Below are 20,565 nucleotides of genomic sequence, written 5' to 3'. Positions count from 1 at the left end.
AGATATATTTTGGAACAAAACTCTGTTTGTGTTTAGAGATTCATATACTTAATTGTCTTAAAGTATTGTAGTCCTGTTTGTGTGCATTTCTCTTTTCTTTAATTTAATAAACAGTCTTCAATAATTATTACCCATCGATTAGGCTGGCTATTCTCTTTGGGGTCTCACACCATTCCAAAAACAAAACTATACATCCGCAGCTCCAGCTGGGATATCCTCGCAGATACCATCAGCGTGGTTCGTAGCACCAAAGTTGACATGGCACAAAATGGCCCTATCCAGCAAAATCTTACTTTTTAAAAAATCCAGCAAGATATGATTATTCTGATGCTCCAAGGCTGTCTTTAAGAAAATAACATTCGTCCAAACTTTATTCATCTTTTATTTAATTCTCTCATTCTGTCATTTCTTAGTCATTGTTCTTGAAAAATATATACTCATAGGGCTTGAGTGAAGTCTTAGACTACTCTGATGCTGAAGAGCCAAATGAGTCATGTAGGTAGAAAGAAGAGACAGCATACTGCAACTGGCAACTCAATCCCAACTTAAGTACTGCTGGATAATGTATGTAAGAAATAAATAACTAAGCTTGAATGTTATTCTACCTGTAAATCAAAAGTAATCCGCCCCTTACAACAAGAACAACTTGGATTTATATAAGCCTGACATAACTCTGCTGCTTATCCTGCTCAGTATTGTTCTTTTATTCGGATATCAACATGGACAACTGTTTTATCTCGTAAGGTATTAGCAGCATAAACCAATTTCGCAAAAACTCTGGGTGGGATTCTCCGGTCCGCCAGCCGCGATTACCTGCATGCGCGCCAGCCCCGCAGGCAGCGGGATTCCCTGTTCCCGCAGCTGGCCAAGGGGTTTCCCATTGTGGGCCACCTCACGCCATCGGGAAACCCGGCTTGGGTCACTGTCTGTGTGGGGTCTGCATGTTCTGCCCGTGTCTGCGTGGCTTTCCTTCGAATGCTCCGGTTTCCTCCCACAAGTCCCCAAAAAATGTGCTGTTAGGTGAATTGGACATTCAGAATTCTCCCTCTGTGTACCCGAACAGGTGGCAGAATGTGGCGACTGGGGAATTTTCACAGTAACTTCATTGCAATGTTAATGTAAGCCTACTTGTGACAATAAAGATTATTATAATGGGCAACTTTCACTCTATGGCTTGATGGCATCTCAGTTTCAGCTGCCACCTCAGTCTCAACTGTGTCTAGTAGGAGGCAGTTACAAGAAGCACAGCGGGCTTCACAATGAAGACATCTGCGTCCTTTCCCAAGCTGTACAAGAAAGGAGCCTCACATTCCTGGGCCTGTTTTTCTTCCAGCATGTTTTGCTGCTTCCAATTAAACTTCTTTGACATTGACTATCAACTCCCCCACACTCAGGACTAATCAAGAGGCATGGGCAAATGTTCTCCACACTCTCTCACTCCTTCCTGTGCATTCTGGTCAACACTACACTCTTCACCCTCTTAAAGCAGCACTCACACGATGAACTTTCGCCCTGGGTAAGGCACCTACACCTCTCCTACCAATTGCCTTGCAGAACCCCAAAACACCTTCCTCCACTTGATATCTTCACACCCCCCTCATCTCATATTTCACCTCTCTGAGCATAATTACCACACACGGCTTAGCAGAGCCTTACCCTCAGACATGCAACCTTCCACTTACATAGATTGTGATAAAAGGAATTTTTGCTTTGAAAAATACTGGACAGTTGCATTATGATTAATTACTATAAGTATTCATGTGAGTCAGGAATGGATCATGCAACGGGTTTGGATCTCTTCCCAGAGGAGAGAATTCCATGCAAGGTTCTTTTGGGTAAAATAAATCTGCTTTGGTGTCATTTGGAAGGCGGCAATTCAGCGCAGGGCCAGGCACAACGGGTGATTCATTCAAAAGCCACAAATCAGGCTGTGTCGGGTTTGATTGTTAGTCACCCAACTCGCTCTGCTCGGCGTGATCTGGATCTCACCCACGCTGGACGAGATCCAGAGCTGCATATTTAAATGATCTTAATGGCTGCACGTGTGAGACCTTGCCAGGGCGCTGATAAGTACTGGTCTGCCTGAATGTGGAGCCAGTGTAATGGCAACGTGGGGGTTCTGCAGACAATTGGAGACCCTTGGCTGGTCAGGGACTGGGCAGGGTGGCACCCTGGCATTCCCCCTGGCTCCTGGGTACCTTGGCACTGCCAGGCTGGCTGTACCAAGGTGCCCAGGTGCCAGGTTGGCACTACCAGGGATTGTGCACGGGAGGGGGGGGGGGGCTTGCCAATTGGAGGAGTGGTGAGAGATGATTCCTAGGGGCCCTGACAAGATTGGGGTGAGATGGGGGTGGGGTCGATAAAGCGGCAGGGGGGGGGGGGGGCGGGGGAGATGCAAGGGGGAAGAGGAATGTTCAGGACTTCCGTTCAAAATGGCATCCCGATCTGCGATCTGCCGTTCCTGCCGGTGAGATCAGCTCGCCAACAGGAAATCTCTCTGAGTGCGGCCTTGGCGGAGAGAAACTCCCGAGGCCAAAAACAAATGGCAAAGTGCCGTTGAATAGCGGGGTGATTCTCGGTGCTGCAGACTCCGAGAAACGCCACGGTAAGCGCACCCGACGGCGAACTTAGTTTTAAGTCCGCTGAATCGCGCCCACAGTATTATTGAGGCACTGCAACTATGAAGATGTCCTGCAGATAATGCCCCCTCATATTCTTGTGTGATGAGTAAAGATATGACCTTCAGTTCCATTGTCTACTCTCACAGATAAAGTCTGGGCAGTTCAGAAAATATTGGATTATTGGTTGGACAAGTCTGCTAATCCAGTCAGAAAAAGGATTGGGGAGGGGGTATTGGGGAGGGCAGGCGGTGTGCGGGGAGGGGGTAGTGGATTTGGGAGATGAAAAAGACTCTGCAGTACTGCCGTTAATTCTGCTTTGTTTTATAACTTCATGATATCATTTTTCTAGCATGCATCTTATACAAGTGGATTCTGTGCAGCGTTGGATGGAGGACCTGAGATTGATGGCGGAATGTGAGTGCATGTGCATACTTCAATCAAAGCCCATCAGTGTGGATGGTGATGGACTCAACGAGCTTGTCATAACATCTCAGCAACATTTACAAGGCAGCTTGCAGGCGTTGTTGAAGAGAGCATGGACCGTCACTACAGAACTGTCCAACATATTCTACAAGCTTGAAAAGAATAGGTGGCAGCGGATTCACAGCACTGCACTGAGGGTGAACTGTCACATCAGGTCATTGATAAATGAATACAACAGTTACACCAGGAACGCTTCACCAGAGATACAACAGGTAACGTTGATCGGTTTAAATGAATCATTATGAATTATTACATAAAAAGTATACGGTATAATTATGAAACATGATTTATAAAAATTGTATAACTGCAGAGACATTTCTTTTGATATCTCATTGTTCAGTTACACTTTAAATTTCAAGAATACAGGGAGGTAAAGTTAATGGTTATAATGGCACCATTATTAAACTTAAGGGGAGATCTGCAACGCAGACAGTACTGATTTTATAATCATAATATAACCTAAGTAGAGAAATTGGGCTGGATTCTGCGATTTCCCCCACCCGCTTGTTTCTCGGTGACGGGCTATTCACTGGTGGTGGCATTCCCTACTCCCTCCGCTTGTCAATGAGGTTTCCTATTGCGGCTGCAACTTGCAGGAGATCTTTTTTTGGTTCTTACTATTCTATACACCAATAATAAGTTATTGTGATCTTCCAATCAAACAAAGGTGAGCTCTTTTCTGGAAAGGAATAACTAATCAATAACTAACCAAACAAACGCAAATGTTTAAATTAAATCTTGCCACCTTGCCCAGCAGTCATCACAATTGTCATTGTAAACTTAAACTGAGGTTGGTGGTTTAATCGTGGTGAGGGTAATAATCGTGTGGAGTGGAGAAACACGACCTCCCCCACCCCCTCCTTTCCTAGACCATATAATAATAATCTTTATTAGTGTCACAAGTAGGTTTACATTAACACTGCAATGAGGTTACTGTGAAAATCCTCCAGTCGCCACACTCCAGCACCTGTTTGGGTACACAGATGGAGAATTCAGAATGTCCAATTCACCTAACAAGCACGTCTTTTGGGACTAGTGGGAAGAAACCGGAGCACCAGCCTCATTTGCCAGCGTTACCAGCATCTAAATGTACCAACAGTGATATCGCCACCCGGTGCTGGCAAACAAATTAATAAATCTCCTCCTGGCCTCAGATAATCTCCCAAGTTTGTTCACCAAAGTTCCCATTGTTTGTATTTTGGCATTTATATTAACATGGGTTCAATTGCAGGTTTGCGTGAACTTGCTTAACATATTCGGATGACAGGCCATTGACCTTCCTCCACAGATGCTGCCAGACCTGCTGAGTATTTCCAGCACTATCTCTTCTTATTTCAGATTTCCAGAGTCTATTTTACATTTGTGTTAAGATATCCATTACTCACGAGCATTGAAGAAAACAGCTGAGGAATACAACATTACACCATAGGTTGATGCAACACGAGGCAGATAACCACGACACGATCTTCCATTTTTGAAAATCGTAATGATGACAATCCCTGTAGAATTAGCACAAAATAGCACTGGCAAAGTGTGTCTGAGTTCAGAGATAAGATTGTAAGTTGACAATGGGGCAGTTTCAGTCACTTCACAGAATCACAGAAATGTTATAGCACAGAAGAAGGCTGTATGACCCATTGTGTCTACACTCTCTCCAAATGAACAAGTCACCTCGTACTATTCCCCTGTCCTCTCCTTGCGTATGGCATGATGGTAGCAGCCTGAGTCCTCATGGAAGCAAGTTGGACCTCAAAATGGACTCCAAAGTCAGCCCTCAGACATTGAGAGGCTTCTGCTTATGCTTCAATGGAAGCTGAGATATTGGTTATCAGACCCTGCATCATGGATCTGTGTGTAACTGTTCTCATGGTGTTGGGCACCATTTTCAAGCTGGAAACAATGGGCCCCAATGTCTGTACAAAACCCTGTGCCAAGTTGGAGTCTGATTCCTGTATGCACTTTGAGAGTGAAAGTAGACTCTCAGGCTGGTCAGCCAATGCATCAATCACTTAATTATTCATGCCCATCAGACTTTCCATACCATTGAAGTCATCATTGAAATAGTCTGCAGTCTGATTCCATTTATGACTTTGGTGTTGTATAATCTGTGTGACCCTTTCACTTTGCCATGGTTACAGGCTGGTTATGTCCGGTGACTCACCAAACGCACATCCCACCTCTAGCTACGCTCCAAAGAACACACACGCATGGATTTTCACCGAGTCAGGTTGACTCCAGAGCTGGGCTGGTGGGCGGGTCTGGAGTCTGGGATTTCCGACCCCATTCCCGGGGTGTGTGATTTTTGGGAGTTGCCTTCAAAGGATGTGGGCTGCTTCCTTTCAGGAGCCCACATCCAGCATTCCCGACTGGGCCGACTCCTTTGCAGATATAGATATCACTTCAGCGATTTTCATGGAGTCAGGTAGGTTTTTCAAAAGTCATGGTTCACGCCCCCTCAGGGGACTGAAATCCAGTATGCAATCAGAAGAAATTCTATAGTTAGATAAAGGGAAAGTGGGTGGTGAAGAGCAATGTAGGTCCACTAAAAACTGAAAATTGAGATATTGCCAGTGATAATGGGGAAATGGCAGACATGTTGAACAATTACTTTGCCTCGGATTTTTACAGTTGAAAGAGAGGATAACCTGCCGGAAGTCCCCCCCAAAAATAATAGTGGATAGAGGACAGGGACTTAATATAATTAATGTAAGTACAGTATCAGTAACTGGGAAATTAATGGAACTAAAGAGTGACAAATCCCCAGAACCTGATGGTTTCCAGTTGAGGGTGTTAAAGGTAGTAGGGGAGCACATTGTAGAAACCCTAATGATAATCTTCCAGAGTTCCTTAGATTAAGGAGTAGTCCCTTTGGATTGGAAAATTGCACATATCACTCCACTTTTTAAGAAGGGTGAAAGGGGAAACCAGGTAATTACAGACCAGTTAGCCTAACATCTGTGGTAGGGAAATCACTGGAGTCTATAATCAGGGATGGGGTAACTGAACACCTTGCAAAATGTTGGTTGATCAGGGAGAGCCAGCATGGATTTGTGAAGGTAAGGTCATGCCTGAATAATCTTATTGAATTATTTTAGGAGGTGTCTAAGGTAGTTGACAGGGGAAAGTCAATGGATGCCATTTATATGGACTTCCAGAAGGTATTTGATAAAGTCCCATACAAGAGACTGTTAACTAAGGTGGAAGCCCACGGAGTTGAGGGCAAATGTTTGACTTGGGTAGGAAACTGGTTGAGTGGCAGAGGACAGAGAATGAGTATAATGGGTAATTACTCAAATTGGCAGGGGATGACGAATGGTGACCTGTGTTGGGGCCTCAATTATTCACATTGTTCATTAATGACTTGAATGATGGCATGGAAAGTCTCATATCTAAATTTACTGATGGTACAAAGTTAGGTGGCATTGCAGACAGTCTAGATGGTAGCATAACATTGTAAGGAGATATTGGCAGACTGGGTGAATGGGCAAAATTGTGGCAGATGGAATTCAATGTAAGCAAGTGTGAGGTTATCCATTTTGAACCAAAAAAGGATAGCGCAGGGTACTTTCTAAATGGGAAGAGGTTAGGTACAGTGGATGTCCAAAGAGACTTGGGTGTTCAGGTGCACAGGTCCTTAAAATGCCAGGAACAAGTGCAGAAAATAATCAAAAAGACTAATGGAATGCTAGCTTTACATCTAGAGGATTGGTGTATAAAAACACAGGGATTATGCTGCAGCTATACAAAACGCTGGTTAGACTCCACTTGGAGAACTGTCAGCTATTCTGGGCACCACACCTTCGGAAAGGTATTTTGGCCTTGGAGGGAGTGCAACATAGGTTTACAAAATTGAGCACAGTAAGAAGTTTTACAACACCAGGTTAAAGTCCAACAGGTTTGTTTCGATGTCACTAGCTTTCAGAGCGCTGCTCCTTCCTCAGGTGAATGAAGAGGTATGCTCCAGAAACATATATATAGACAGATTCAAAGACGCCAGACAATGCTTGGAATGTGAGCATTAGCATGTGATTAAATCTTTACAGATCCAGAGATGGGGTAACCCCAGGTTAAAGAGGTGTGAATTGTGTCAAGCCAGGACAGTTGGTAGGATTTCGCAGGCCAGATGGTGGGGAATGAATGTAATGCAACATGAATCCCAGGTCCCGGTTGAGGCCGCACTCATGTGTGCGGAACTTGGCTATAAGCTTCGCTCGGCGATTCTGCGTTGCTGCGCGTCCTGAAGGCCGCCTTGGAGAACGCTTACCTGGAGATCAGAGGCTGAACATTCACATTCAAAGCATTGTCTGGCGTCTTTGAATTTGTCTATATATATGTTTCTGGAGCACACCTCTTCATTCACCTGAGGAAGGAGCAGCGCTCCGAAAGCTAGTGACATCGAAACAAACCTGTTGGACTTTAACCTGGTGTTGTAAAACTTCGTACTGTGCTCACCCCAGTCCAACGCCGGCATCTCCACATCATTACAAAAATGAGACCTGGATTACAGGGGTTGAGTTACGAGGAAAGATTACTCAAATTTGACCTATTTTCACTCGAATTTAGAAGGTTAAGGGGTAACCTGATCGAAGTACTCAAGATATTAACAGGAAAAGACAGAGTAGATAAAGATAAACTATTTCCACTGGTTGGAAATTCTAAGACTAAGGACCATAGTCTAAAAATTAGGGCTAGACCATTCAAGAGAGCTGTTAGGATGTCACGCAAAGGGTGGTAGAGGTTTGGAACTCTCTCCCACAAACAGCAGGTTGAAGATAGATTGGTTGTTAATTTAAAATCTGAGATAGATAGATTTTTGTTAAGCAAAGATATTAAGGGATATGGGCCAAAGGCAGGTATCTGGAGTTAGGTCATAGATCAGCCATGATCTCATTGAATGGTGGGACAGGCTAGAGGGGCAGAATGGCCTATTCCTGTTCCGATGCTCCTATGTTCTTATGAAGGGACCTTTTAAAAGATAAGTTCAAAAGATTTACCTCATGCCCCATTCCAAGTTCTGGTTTTCCGCCCAGTCCCTCTTTCCCCTCTCCACCCCTATTCTAAGCTCTGGCACTTCCATGTCCATTGACCCACTGTACACTTTCTGCAACCAATGACTACCACAAACCAAAAACACTTCAGACCACTTACTTATGTCAACAAACATTGTGAAATTGACCACAGAGATCAGATTGCCTGATCTGTCAATTAAGTAATGTTTCCTCTGGGGAGCAGGTGTTCTGTTATTCAGGATGCCTGGGCTCTCAGCCTAACCTTATTGTATGTCAGGTTTGGCTGAGGTGTGGCACAATGGCACAGTGGTTAGCACAGCACCAGGGACCCGGGTTCAATTCCGGATTTGGGTGACTGTCTGCGTGGAGTTTACATGCTCTCCTGAGTATGCATGAGTTTCCTCCCAAAGATGTGCAGGTTAGGTGGATTGGCCATGTTAAATTTCCCCTTAGTGCCCAGGGAGGTGCAGGTTAAGTGTGGTTACTGGGTTGCAGGGATAGGTTGGGAGCCTGGTAAGGGTGCTCTTTCAGAGGGTCGGTACACACGGCTGAATGGCCTCCTTCTGCCCTGTAGGGATTCCATGATCTCAGAGTTCTATGATCTACATGCTTGGCTGCAAATTGTACAGTGCAGTGCAAATTGTACACTGCACACCAGATGAAATGCAATGGTACTATTTTGTATTGTGTGAAAATTTGTTAATTAATGCTTTAGTTTGTGATGCCACTGAGTTACCTAACACAGCAGGTTGGTCATCAATTTAGCACAAACATTCACACTTGTTATACCTTTTTCAGTGAAGGGGCAACTGATTAATAGAAGTTTAGGATGATTTAGTAGAGTCTGATATAGAAGGCCAAAGTTGCAGGTAGAATGCTGTACCTTTGCTGCCAGTTTCAAATGATAATTGCTGCAATGGAACAGTACCCAGAACTAGAACGTAGGTCTGAGAGTAAGAGACTGGGTTAAGGTGTACTGCACCCGGAGGAAACCCACGCAGACACGGGAGAACGTGCAGACTCAGCACACACAGTGACCCAGCTGGGAATCGAACCTGTGACCCTGGAGCTGTGAAGCAACTGTGCTAACCACTATGCTACCGTGTTGCACACAGTATTCTACCAGAAACCATCTAACTTCAACGGCTGCAACTTTCCCAATCAACGCTTCACAGACAAACAAAAGACCTACTCATATATTCTTTTAACCGGACTTTAAGGCTGGAATTTTCCATTTCTGTTCACGTTGGGTGGGTTTGGCGATGGGAGCAGAATATATTGTGAGAACTGCAGAGTTGCGTTTTTGGTCGACATAAACGCGTGACCGAATTGTCCCCTCACCCCATCGGTAACGGGCACATTCAATGTCAGGAACATTATTATAATAAATAGTCATATAATTAACAGGCCCTATGCTGGAATTATCCCCCCCATCAGAAAATCCGCCCATGGCGGTGTGACGGCAGAACAACATGAATCACGACTGATCTCTCAAGGTGTGTACCTGGTGAGCGGACCTCTGAGGGGAGCTCAGGTGAATGCTCAGGGGGAGAGCATCATGCCCTCCTAGGTTGGACACAACAAACGTTTTTAAAATTTATTTTCCCCACGAATGCCTTTTCCAACCCAAATGCATTTATTTGTTAACAAGGAACCAATCAAACCAGGCTTTCTGGAGTCAAAGAAAGAGCAAGTTTATCAGTTACAAAAACCTGAGAAAAATGATGAAGGATGCAATGATATACACACACACACACACACATTCCCCAATATCGACAAAGGTCGATGCCGGACAGGAAAATTGGAGTTGAAGTTGCTGATGGCAATGGTAGCTTTCTCCGGCAGCACTTTGGGAAAAAAAGTTAAAGTCACGGATTTCACAATGTATCGCTGGCGGGGAGGCCTCTGATTCCCCACCTCACCTCACCAGTAACCTAGACAGCCGAGAATTAGGGCACCATTTAAAATTTAAAAAAAATAAAATTTAGTGTACCCAATTCATTTTTTCCAATTAAGGGGCAATTTAGAGTGGCCAATCCACCTACCCTGCACATCTTTGGGTTGTGGGGGCGAAACCCACGTAAACACAGGGAGAATGTACAAACTCCACATGGACAGTGACCCAGAGCTGGGATCGAACCTGGTACCTCGGCGCCGTGAGGCAGCAGGGCTAACCCACTGCGCCATCGTGCTGTTAAAAGGCGCCATTTTAAAAGGCCACTCCAGCACACAGCAAGCAAACCAGTTCACTCTGGAACCACCCCCCCCCCCCCACCCCACCCCCGAATATTCTGGAACCACTTGGGCACTACCCCCTGACATTGCCCCCAGGCATACCCCCTGGCACTGCCCCAATGCACTGCCCGGGTACCCATGACACTGCCTGGTCCATGGCTTCATGCTATGTACATCAATGCACAGTTCCTGCATGCACTCCGAGTCTATTTATTTGTTATCATGGACCAGTCAGTGGTGCTGATGGCAAAGGGATGTTGCTTAATCCCCAGCTGATGTTCCCCACTAACTATCCATAGTGCCACCCAAGGGATAAAACAGTCACAGAGGAGGAAAAGGGTGCCACCTCTCATCAGGTGTCATCTGCATGTACTCCAAGTACTGCCACATAAAGTTCTCTATGAAATTGGCCACATTTTCAACGGAGGACCTTGTGCTCAAAGCCCTGAGCCTTGGTGGCACACATGACCCTGCTAAATGGACTCCTCAATTCTCTGTACACGACCCTGCATTGCTTCAGCGAACCATGACGTGTGGTAGAAGATCTGCTGCTGCTCATCTAAGTCGAGCCTCCTTTCATATGACTCTTGATGGCTTGTGCCTCCACCCAGCTGACCAGGGTTGTGTCTGACTTCCATCCACTGAGAGGGACTGCACCTCCTGCATTCTGATGCTGTGCTGATCACCTAGTGTCACCCATCTAACCTGACACAAGAATCGACCAAGGTGATTTTATTTGCGCTGGTGGAAGGTACACTTGTAAGGTGTGACAGTGCTTCTGAGTTATTTATGCTCCAGTGATGATGAGGGAGTTGCCTCTTTGTCTCAACATCTGCACCCGTGGGAAACACAAAAAGAGAACATGAGGACAAGCCTTGAAGAGCAGAAGCCTCTGCAGTGCGAATGTAACTTAGTCTTCAGCATTCTGTCAGATAGAATGGAGTGCAATGCATTCCCTTAACCAATGTATTGCTATCTCTGATCACCATCTCCACCATGGATACTCATTCTGCCTTGCCTGACTTTCTCATTATCTGCGCGCTGGTGATGTCCATGTCTCTCCGTTCCATGACTGTAATCACATGAAGTTTGGGAACTCCTCTTCCCCCTGGGGCCCCTCACAGCCATTATGAGCATAGTGAAAAGAGAGCAATATAGACATGTCTGGCTTCTATGCCCAGTGCCAATTTCTCCTATTCATTGGACACTGCATGTTCAGGAATCTGCACTATATTTGACAAAAAAAAATTGAAAAACTAAATAATTAACTAAGTAGAGGAGTAACTAAACTGGAGGGTGCAAACTAATCCCGGTTAAGGTATACAAATTAGCTTTGGGCTTTTCATGGCCTAATTTTTCAGTTACATGACCTACTTGAGAGGAGAGGCTGGGACCAGAATGCGACCAACCAGAGGGCAGAAATTAGTTTATTTAGCATGTAATATTTATACTAGCACTTCAGTGCCAGGGACTATATAGTTAATTGCAACTTAATGTAATAAGAATTTAATAAGCATTTATTTTTAAATGAATTAAATGGTGCTAAAAATGTTAGTCAGCAGGGTAACATGCTTCACCTGTGAGATGTGGGAAATATGTGATGCTTCAAGCGTTCCGGACAACTACATCGGCAGGAAGCGTACCCAATTGCAGCTCCTCACAGACCGCTTGGTTCATTTGGAACAGCAGTTGGATACACTTAGGAGCATGCAGGTGGAGGAAAGCATCATAGACAGGAGTTTTAGAGATGTCATCACACCCAAGGTGCAGGCAGATAGATGGGTGACTGCTAGAAGGGGCAGGCAGTCAATGCAGGAATCCCCTGTGGCTGACTCTCTCTCTCTAACAAGTATACCGTTTTAGATACTGTTGGGTGGGATGGCCTATCAGGGGAAAACAACAGCAGCAGCCAGAGTGGTGGCACCACGTAGCTGGCTCTGTTGTTCAGCAGGGAAGTTCAAAGTGCAGAAGAGCAGTATATGGGACTCTATAGTCAGGGGCACAAATAGGCACTTCTGTGGCCTAAAAGACACTTCGGGGTGTTATGTTGTCTCCCTGATGCCATGGTTGAGGGTGTCTCTGAATGGGCACGAGTCATTCTGAAGGGGGAGGGGGAACAGCCAGAGGTTGTGGGTACACATTGGTACTAACGACATAGGCAGGAAGAGTAACTCGGTCCGGCAGTAAGAGTTCAGGGAGTTACGTTTGTATTTTGTGATTACTCCCTGTGCCAAGTGCTAGTGAATAGGAAGGTAGTGCAGCTAAACATGTGGCTATAGAGCTGGTGTAGGAGGGAGGGCTTCAGATATCTAGATCATTGGGATCTCTTCCGGGACAGAAGGTACCTGTACAAGAAGGATGGGGTGCACCTAAACTGGAGGAGCACCAATATTCTGGCCAGGAGGTTCGCTAGTGTCACTTGGAGAGCGAAAACTCGTGTGGCAGTGGGGTGGGAACCAGAGCTGTAGGCCAGCAGGTGAAGTAACTGGGGACAGCTAGAGACTAAGACCAGGAAGACTAAGAGGAAGAGCAGGTAGAGAGAATATAGAACATAGAACAGTACAGCACAGAACAGGCCCTTCGGCCCTCAATGTTGTGCCGAGCATTGGCCGAAACCAAGATCAAGCTATCCCACTCCCTGTCATTCTGGTGTTCTCCATGTGCCTATCCAATAACCGCTTGAAAGTTCCTAAAGTGTCCGACTCCACTATCACAGCAGCCAGTCCATTCCACACCCTAACCATTCTCTGAGTAAAGAACCTACCTCGGACATCCCTCCTATATCTCCCACCCTGAATCTTATAGTTATGCCCCCTTGTAACAGCTACATCGACCCGAGGAAATAGTTTCTGAACGTCCACTCTATCTATCCCCCTCATTATCTTATAAACCTCTTTTAAGTCGCCTCTCATCCTCCTCCGCTCCAAAGAGAAAAGCCCTACCTCCCTCAACCTTCCCTCATAAGACCTATCCTTCAAACCAGGCATCATCCTGGTAAATCTCCTTTGCACTCTTTCCAATGCTTCCACATCCTTCCTATAATGAGGTGACCAGAACTTCACATAATACTCCAAATGTGGTCTCACCAGGGTCATGTATAGTTGCAGCATAACCCCGCGGCTCTTAAACTCAAGCCCCCTGTTAATAAACGCTAACATACTATAAGCCTTCTTCACGGCTCTAACCACTTGAGTGGCAACCTTCAGAGATCTGTGGACATGAACCCCAAGATCTCTCTGTTCCTCCACATTCCTCATAACCCTGCCATTGACCCTGTAATCCGCATTCAAATTTTTCCGACCAAAATTAATCACCTCGCACTTATCAGGGTTAAACTCCATCTGCCATTTTTCGGCCCAGCTCTGCATCCTATCAATGTCTCTTTGCAGCCTACAACAGCCTTCCACCTCATCCACTACTCCACCAATCTTGGTGTCATTAGCAAATTTACTGACCCACACTTCAACCCCCTCCTCCAAGTCATCGATAAAAATCACAAATAGCAGAGGACCCAGCACTGATCCCTGTGGTACACCGCTGGTAACTGGTCTCCAGTCTGAAAATTTTCCATCCACCACCAGCCTCTGTCTTCTATGTGATAGCCAGTTACTTATCCAATTGGCCAAATTTCCCTCTATCCCACACATCCTTACTTTCTTCATGAGCCGACCATGGGGAACCTTATCAAACGCCTTACTAAAATCCATGTATACAAAATCAACTGCTCTACCTTCATCTACACACTACAAAGAATTCAATCAAATTTGTGAGGCAAGACCTACCCTTCACGAATCCGTGTTGACTATCCCGGATTAAGCTGCATCTTTCCAAATGGTCATAAATCCTATCCTTCAGGACCTTTTCCATTATCTTCCCAACCACCGAAGTAAGACTAACTGGCCTATAATTACCAGGGTCATTCCTATTCCCTTTCTTGAACAGAGGAACAACATTCGCCACTCTCTAGTCCTCTGGCACTATCCCCGTGGACAGCGAGGACCCAAAGATCAAAGCCAAATGCTCTGCAATCTCATCCCTTGCCTCCCAAAGAATCCTTGGGTATATTCCATCTGGCCCAGGGGACTTGTCGACCGTCAGGTTTTTCAAAATTGCGAATACATCCTTCCTCAGAACATCTACTTCCTCCAGCCTACCCGCCTGAATCACATTCTAATCCTCAAAAACATGGCCCCTCTCCTTTGTGAACACTGAAGAAAAGTATTTATTCAACGCCTCTCCTATATCTTCTGACTCCATGCACAAGTTCCCACTACTGTCCTTGACCGGCCCTACCCTCACCCTGGTCATTCTTTTATTTCTCACATAAGAGTAAAAAGCCTTGAGGTTTTCCTTGATCCGACCCGCCAAGGACTTTTCATGCCCCCCATCTAGCTCTACTAAGCCCTTCTAAGCTCTATCCTTGCTACCTTGTAACCCTCAAGCGACCCAACTGAACCTTGTTTTCCGATCCTTTCATACTCTTCCTTTTTCCTCTTGAAAAGACATTCAATCTCTTTTGTGAACCATGGTTCCCTCACACGGCCATTTCCTCCCTGCCTGACAGGGACATATCTATCAAGGACACGCAGTATTTGTTCCTTGAACAAGCTCCACTTTTCATTTGTGCCTTTCCCTGACAGTTTCTGTTCCCATCTTATGCTCCCTAATTCTTGCCTAATCGCATCATAATTACCCCTCCCCCAATTATAAACCTTGCCCTGCCGTATGACCCTATCCTTCTCCATTGCAATAGTGAAAGACACCGAATTATGGTCACTATCTCCAAAGTGCTCTCCCACAAACAAATATAACACTTGGCCCGGTTCATTACCCAGTAACAAATCCAATGTGGCCCCCCTCTTATCGGCCTATCCACATATTGTGTCAGGAAACCCTCCTGCACACACTGTACAAAAACTGCCCCATCCGAACTGTTCGACCTATAGAGGTTCCAATCAATATTTGGAAAGTTAAAGTTACCCATGACAACTACCCTGAGACCTCCACATCTATCTATAGTCTGTTTTGCAATTTCTTCCTCCACATCTCTATTACTATTTGGGGGCCTATAGAAAATTCCTAACAACGTGGCCGCTCCTTTCCTATTTCTTACTTCGGCCCATATTACCTCAGTAGGCAGATCCCCTTCAAACTGCCTTTCTGCAGCCGTTAAACTATCCTGGATTAACAATGCTACTCCTCCACCTCTTTTACCACCTTCCCTACTCTCACTGAAACATCTATACCCCTGAACTTCCAACAACCATTCCTGTCCCTGTTCTAACCATGTCTCCGTAATGGCCGCAACATCGTAGTCCCAAGTACCAATCCACGGTCCAAGTTCACCTACCTTATTCCGGATGCTCCTTGCATTGAAGTAGACACACTTCAACCCACCTTTCTGTCTGCTGGTACACTCCTGCGACCTTGATACACTCCTCAGTACCTCACTACTCTCAACACTGGCTTCTGGACTACAGCTCGTTTTCCCTGCCCCCTGACAAATTAATTTAAACCCCCCCAAAGAGCTGTAGCAAATTTCCCTCCCAGGATATTGGTGCCCCTCTGGTTCAGGTGCAAACAGTCCTGTCTGTACAGGTCCCACCTTACCCAGAATGTGCTCCCAATTATCCACGTACCTGAAACCCTCCCTCCTACCCTGCAGCCACGTGTTTATCTGCATTCTCTCCCTGTTCCTCACCTCACTAGCACGTGGCACCGGCAACAAACCAGAGATGACAACATGGTTTGTCCTGGCTCTCAGCTTCCACCCTAGCTCCCTAAATTCCTGTTTTAAATCCCCGTCCCTTCTCTTACCTATATCGTTGGTACCGATGGTACCACGACTTGTGACTGCTCGACCTCCCCTTTAAGGATTCTGAAAACACGGTCCAAGACGTCATGGACCCTGGCACCCGGGAGGCAACATACCATCCATGAGTCTCTTTCGCTGCCACAGAACCGTCTATCTGTCCCTCTAACTATCGAGTCCCCAATAACTATTGCTCTCCTGCTCTCCCTCCTTCCCTTCTGAGCCACAGGGCTGGAGATCCGTTCACCGTGGCTTACCCCTGGTAGGTCATCCCCCTCAACTGTATCCAAAGCGGTATACTTGTTACTGAGGGGAACGACCACAGAGGATCCCTGCACTGACTGCTTCCTCCCAGCCCCTCCCACCGTCACCCATCTATCTTGATTCTTTGGAGTAACTACATCCCTGAAGCTACTGTCTATGACCACCTCTGCCTCCCGAATGATCCGAAGTTCATCCAGCTCCCGTTCCCTAACGCGGTTTCTGAGGAGCTGGAGATGGGTGCACTTCCCACAGGTGAAATCAGCAGGGACACTGACGGCGTCCCTCACCTCAAATATTCTGCAGGAGGAACATTGCACTGCCTTCCCTGCCATCCCCTCTAGATAAAAAAAGAAAAAGAAAGAAAGAGCTTACCTGTTATTCACTCTACCCTTTAGGTTAAAGGAGGTGGAAGGGTGGGGGACACTACAAGTATAGTGTCCAGGGTTTAGAAACTGCCCAACTTAAATACAGGTAAATATAAAACACTTAACCAGCAGTCACTGCGCCCCACACGAGAACAGCAATCAGCTGTTATGGGCCTGCGCAAACAATTTAAATCTTTACTACTTACCCAGCAGTCACTCTGTCCTCACTCCGACCGGATTCAGCTGGAAACTCCCAACAGTAAGTTTTTTTAAAAATGTACTCCCCTTTGCAGCAAGCACTCACTCAGCAACCACTGCGCCCCGCACGATAACACCTCAGGGAAAAGAAAAACTACTTACCAGTCACCAGCCAATCACTTACCTGCAGGCTGTGATGTCACGGTTCAACTTCTTTCTACTTCTACCTGCCCTCGAGTCTCCCTCTTGATCTTTACTCGGCTGGGATCCTTACAGTGATTGTCTTTTTTTTGGTTAGAAGAGGAGATAGGGTGGGAAACACTGAAGAAGTGTTTGCGGTTTAACTGTCACTTGACAACAGCTCCTCCACAAACCACCTACACGATACGGTGACCGCAATGCACTGATGCAAATTTTCCCCGCAACAGCCAATCCGCAGCTCCGCTCTACTGCCCTCTGCTGGATGCTTGCCTTCACTTGAACACCTAGGGTGCCTTGCTCAGGTACACTTTCTGGGTGCAGTGACCGCAATGCACTGATGCAAATTTTCCCCACAACAGCAAATCAGCAGCTCTGCTCTACTGCCCTCTGCTGGATATTTGTCTTCACTTGAACACCTAGGGTGTCTTGCTCAGGTACACTTTCTGGTTGCAGTGACCGCAATGCAGTGATGCAAATATTCCCCGCAACAGCCAATCAGCAGCACTGCACTACTGCCCTCTGCTGGAAGTTTCTGAACACAGCAGGGCTGGTGGTCCAAAGTGCTTTTGTTTCAATGCACAAAGTATAACCGGTATGGTAGATAAACTCAGAGCTTGGATTGGTACTTGGAGCTATGATGTTGTTGCTATTACAGAAACTTGGTTGAGGGAGGGACAGGATTGGCAGCTAAATAGTCCAGGATTTAGATGCTTCAGGCGGTAGCGAGGGGATGTAAAAGGGGTGGGGGAGTTGCATTATTTGTTAAGGAGAATCTCACAGCTGTACTGAGGGAGGACACCGCGGAAGGCTCATGCAGCAAGGCAACATGGGTAGAGCTCAGGAATAAGAAGAGTGCAACCACAATGTTGGACGTTTACTACAGGCCTCCCAACAGCCAGTAGGATATAGAGGAGCAGATATGTAGACAGATTTTGGAAAGATGTAAAAGCAACAGGGTTGTTGTGGTGGGTAATTGTAACTTCCCCTATATTGACTGGGACTCACTTAGTGCTAAAGGCTTGGATGAGGCAGAACTTGTAAAGAGCATCCAGGAGGGCTTCTTGAAACAATATTTAAATAGTTCAACTAGGGAAGAGGCTGCACTGGACCTGATATGGGGGAAAGGGCCAGGCCAGATGATCAAAGTTTCAGTGGGAGAGCATTTTGGGAACAGTGACAATAATTCCGTAGGTTTTAAGGTACCCGTGGGTAAGGATAAGAGTAGTCCTCGGGTGAAGGTGCTAAACTGGGAAAGGCTAATTACAATATTAGGCAGGAACTGAAGAATTTAGATTGGAGGAGGCTGTTAGCGGGCAAATCAACATCTGACATGTGGCAGTCTTTCAAACGTCAGTTGATTAGAATTCAGAACCGGCATTAACCTGTGAATTTGAAGGATAAGTATGGCAAGTTTTGGGAATCTTGGATAAAGAGGGATATTGTGAATCCAGTCAAAAAGAAAAAGGAAGTATTCATAAGGTCTAGAAGGCTGAGTACAGACAAAGCCTTTAAAGAATACAAAGAAAGTAGGAAGTAACTTAAGCAAGGTGTTAAGAGGGCTAAAAGGGGTCTTGCTTGAAAAGTCCTTGGCAAACAGTATAAAGGAGAATCCCAAGGCATTTTATACATATACAAAGAGCAAGTGGGTAGCTAAGGAAAGGGTTGACCCACTCGAGGACAAAGGAGGGAATCTAAACTTGGAGCCGGAGGAAATGGGCGTGTTACTAAATGAATACTTTGCATCAATATTCACCAAAGAGAAGGACTTGGTGGATGATGAGTCCAGGGAAGGGTGTTTAGATATTCTGCGATCATATCGATATGAAAAAGGTGTTGGGTGTCTTAAAAAGCATTAAGATAGATATGTCCTCAGGGCCTGATGGGATCTACCCCAGAATACTGAGGGAGGCAAGGGAGGAAATTGCTATGACGGGGGAGGTGGGGGGAGAAGGGAGGGGGGAAGGGAGGGGGGAAGGGAGGGGGGAAGGGAGGGGGGGAGGGAGAGGGGAAGGGAGGGGGGGAGGGAGAGGGGAAGGGAGGGGGGGAGGAAGGGGGGAGGGAGGGGGGGAGGAAGGGGGGAGGGAGGGGGGGAGGGAGGGGGGAAGGGAGGGGGGGGAGGGAGGGGAGGGGGGAGGGAGGGGAGGGGGGAGGGAGGGGAGGAGGGGAGGAGGGAGGGGAGGGGAAGGAGGGAGGGGGGAGGGAGGGGAGGGGGGAGGGAGGGGAGGGGAGGGGGGAGGGAGGGGAGGGGGAGGGGGGGGAGGGGAGGGGGGGAGGGGAGGGGGGGGAGGGGAGGGGGGAGGGGAGGGGGGGAGGGAGGGGAGGGGGGAGGGAGGGAGGGGAGGGGGGAGGGAGGGAGGGGGAGGGGAGAGGGGGAGGGGGGAGAGGGAGGGGGAGAGGGGGAGGGGGAGGGAGGGAGGGGGAGGGGAGAGAGGGAGGGGGAGAGGGGGAGGGGGGGAGGGGTGGGGGGGAGGGGTGGGGGTGGGGGAGGGGGGGAGGGGTGGGGGGGAGGGGTGGGGGTGGGGGTGGGGTGGGGGGAGGGGTGGGGGGGAGGAGTTGGGGGTGGGGGGAGGGGGAGGGGTGGGGGTGGGGGGGAGGGGGAGGGGTGGGGGGGAGGGGTGGGGGGGAGGGGAGGGTTGGGGGGAGGGGGAGGGGTGGGGGGAGGTGTGGTGGTGGGAGGTGGGGAGGGGTGGTGGGAGGGAGGGGGTGGTGGGAGGTGGGGAGGGGTGGTGGGAGGGAGGGGGGGGAAGTGTGGTAGGGGGGGAGGGACGGGGGGAAGGGAGGGGGAAGGGAGGGGGAAGGAGGGGAAAGGGAGGGGGGAGGGGTGGGAAAGGGAGGGGGGAGGGGTGGGGAAGGGGGGAGGGGTGGGGAGGGGGGGAGGGGTGGGGAAGGGGGGAGGGGTGGGGAAGGGGGGAGGGGTGGGGAAGGGGGGAAGGGGTGGGGAAGGGGGGAGGGGTGGGGAAGGGGGGGAGGGGTGGGGAAGGGGAGGGGTGGGGGAGGGGTGGGGAAGGGGGGGAAGGGGGGGAAGGGGTGGGGAAGGGGGGGAAGGGGTGGGGAAGGGGGGGAAGGGGTGGGGAAGGGGGGGAACGGGGGGCGGTGTGGGGAAGGGGGGGGAACGGGGGGCGGTGTGGGGAAGGGGGGGAACGGGGGGCGGGGGGGGAAGGGGGGGAAGGGGGGGAACGGGGGGCGGGGTGGGGAAGGGGAGGGGGGGAAGGGGGGTAGGGGGTAGGGGGGAAGGGGGATAGGGGGGAAGGGGGGGTAGGGGGAAGGGGGATAGGGGGTAGGGGGGGAAGGGGGGGTAGGGGGGGGGAGGGGTGGGGAAGGGGAGGGGTGGGGAACGGGGGAGGGGTGGGGAAGGAGGGGTTGGGGAAGGGGGGTGA

General features: G+C 48.1%; 1 protein-coding gene across 1 annotated transcript in view; it reads left to right on the top strand.

Moving 5' to 3' along the window:
- LOC140384586 (protein inscuteable homolog) overlaps window positions 1–20,565 on the top strand; it is a 517,726-nt gene that overhangs the window by 149,097 nt on the left and 348,064 nt on the right. The window contains exon 3 of the mRNA XM_072466414.1: window positions 2,971–3,316. Within this exon, the coding sequence (XP_072322515.1) occupies window positions 2,971–3,316 (346 nt within the window). The remainder of the gene's footprint in view (window positions 1–2,970; window positions 3,317–20,565) is intronic.

This window comes from Scyliorhinus torazame, chromosome 10 (assembly GCF_047496885.1).
Source record: "Scyliorhinus torazame isolate Kashiwa2021f chromosome 10, sScyTor2.1, whole genome shotgun sequence".
NCBI classification, from domain to species: domain Eukaryota; kingdom Metazoa; phylum Chordata; class Chondrichthyes; order Carcharhiniformes; family Scyliorhinidae; genus Scyliorhinus; species Scyliorhinus torazame.
The sequence above is the reverse complement of the archived record's forward strand: the minus strand, read 5'-3'. Positions and strand labels throughout refer to the sequence as shown.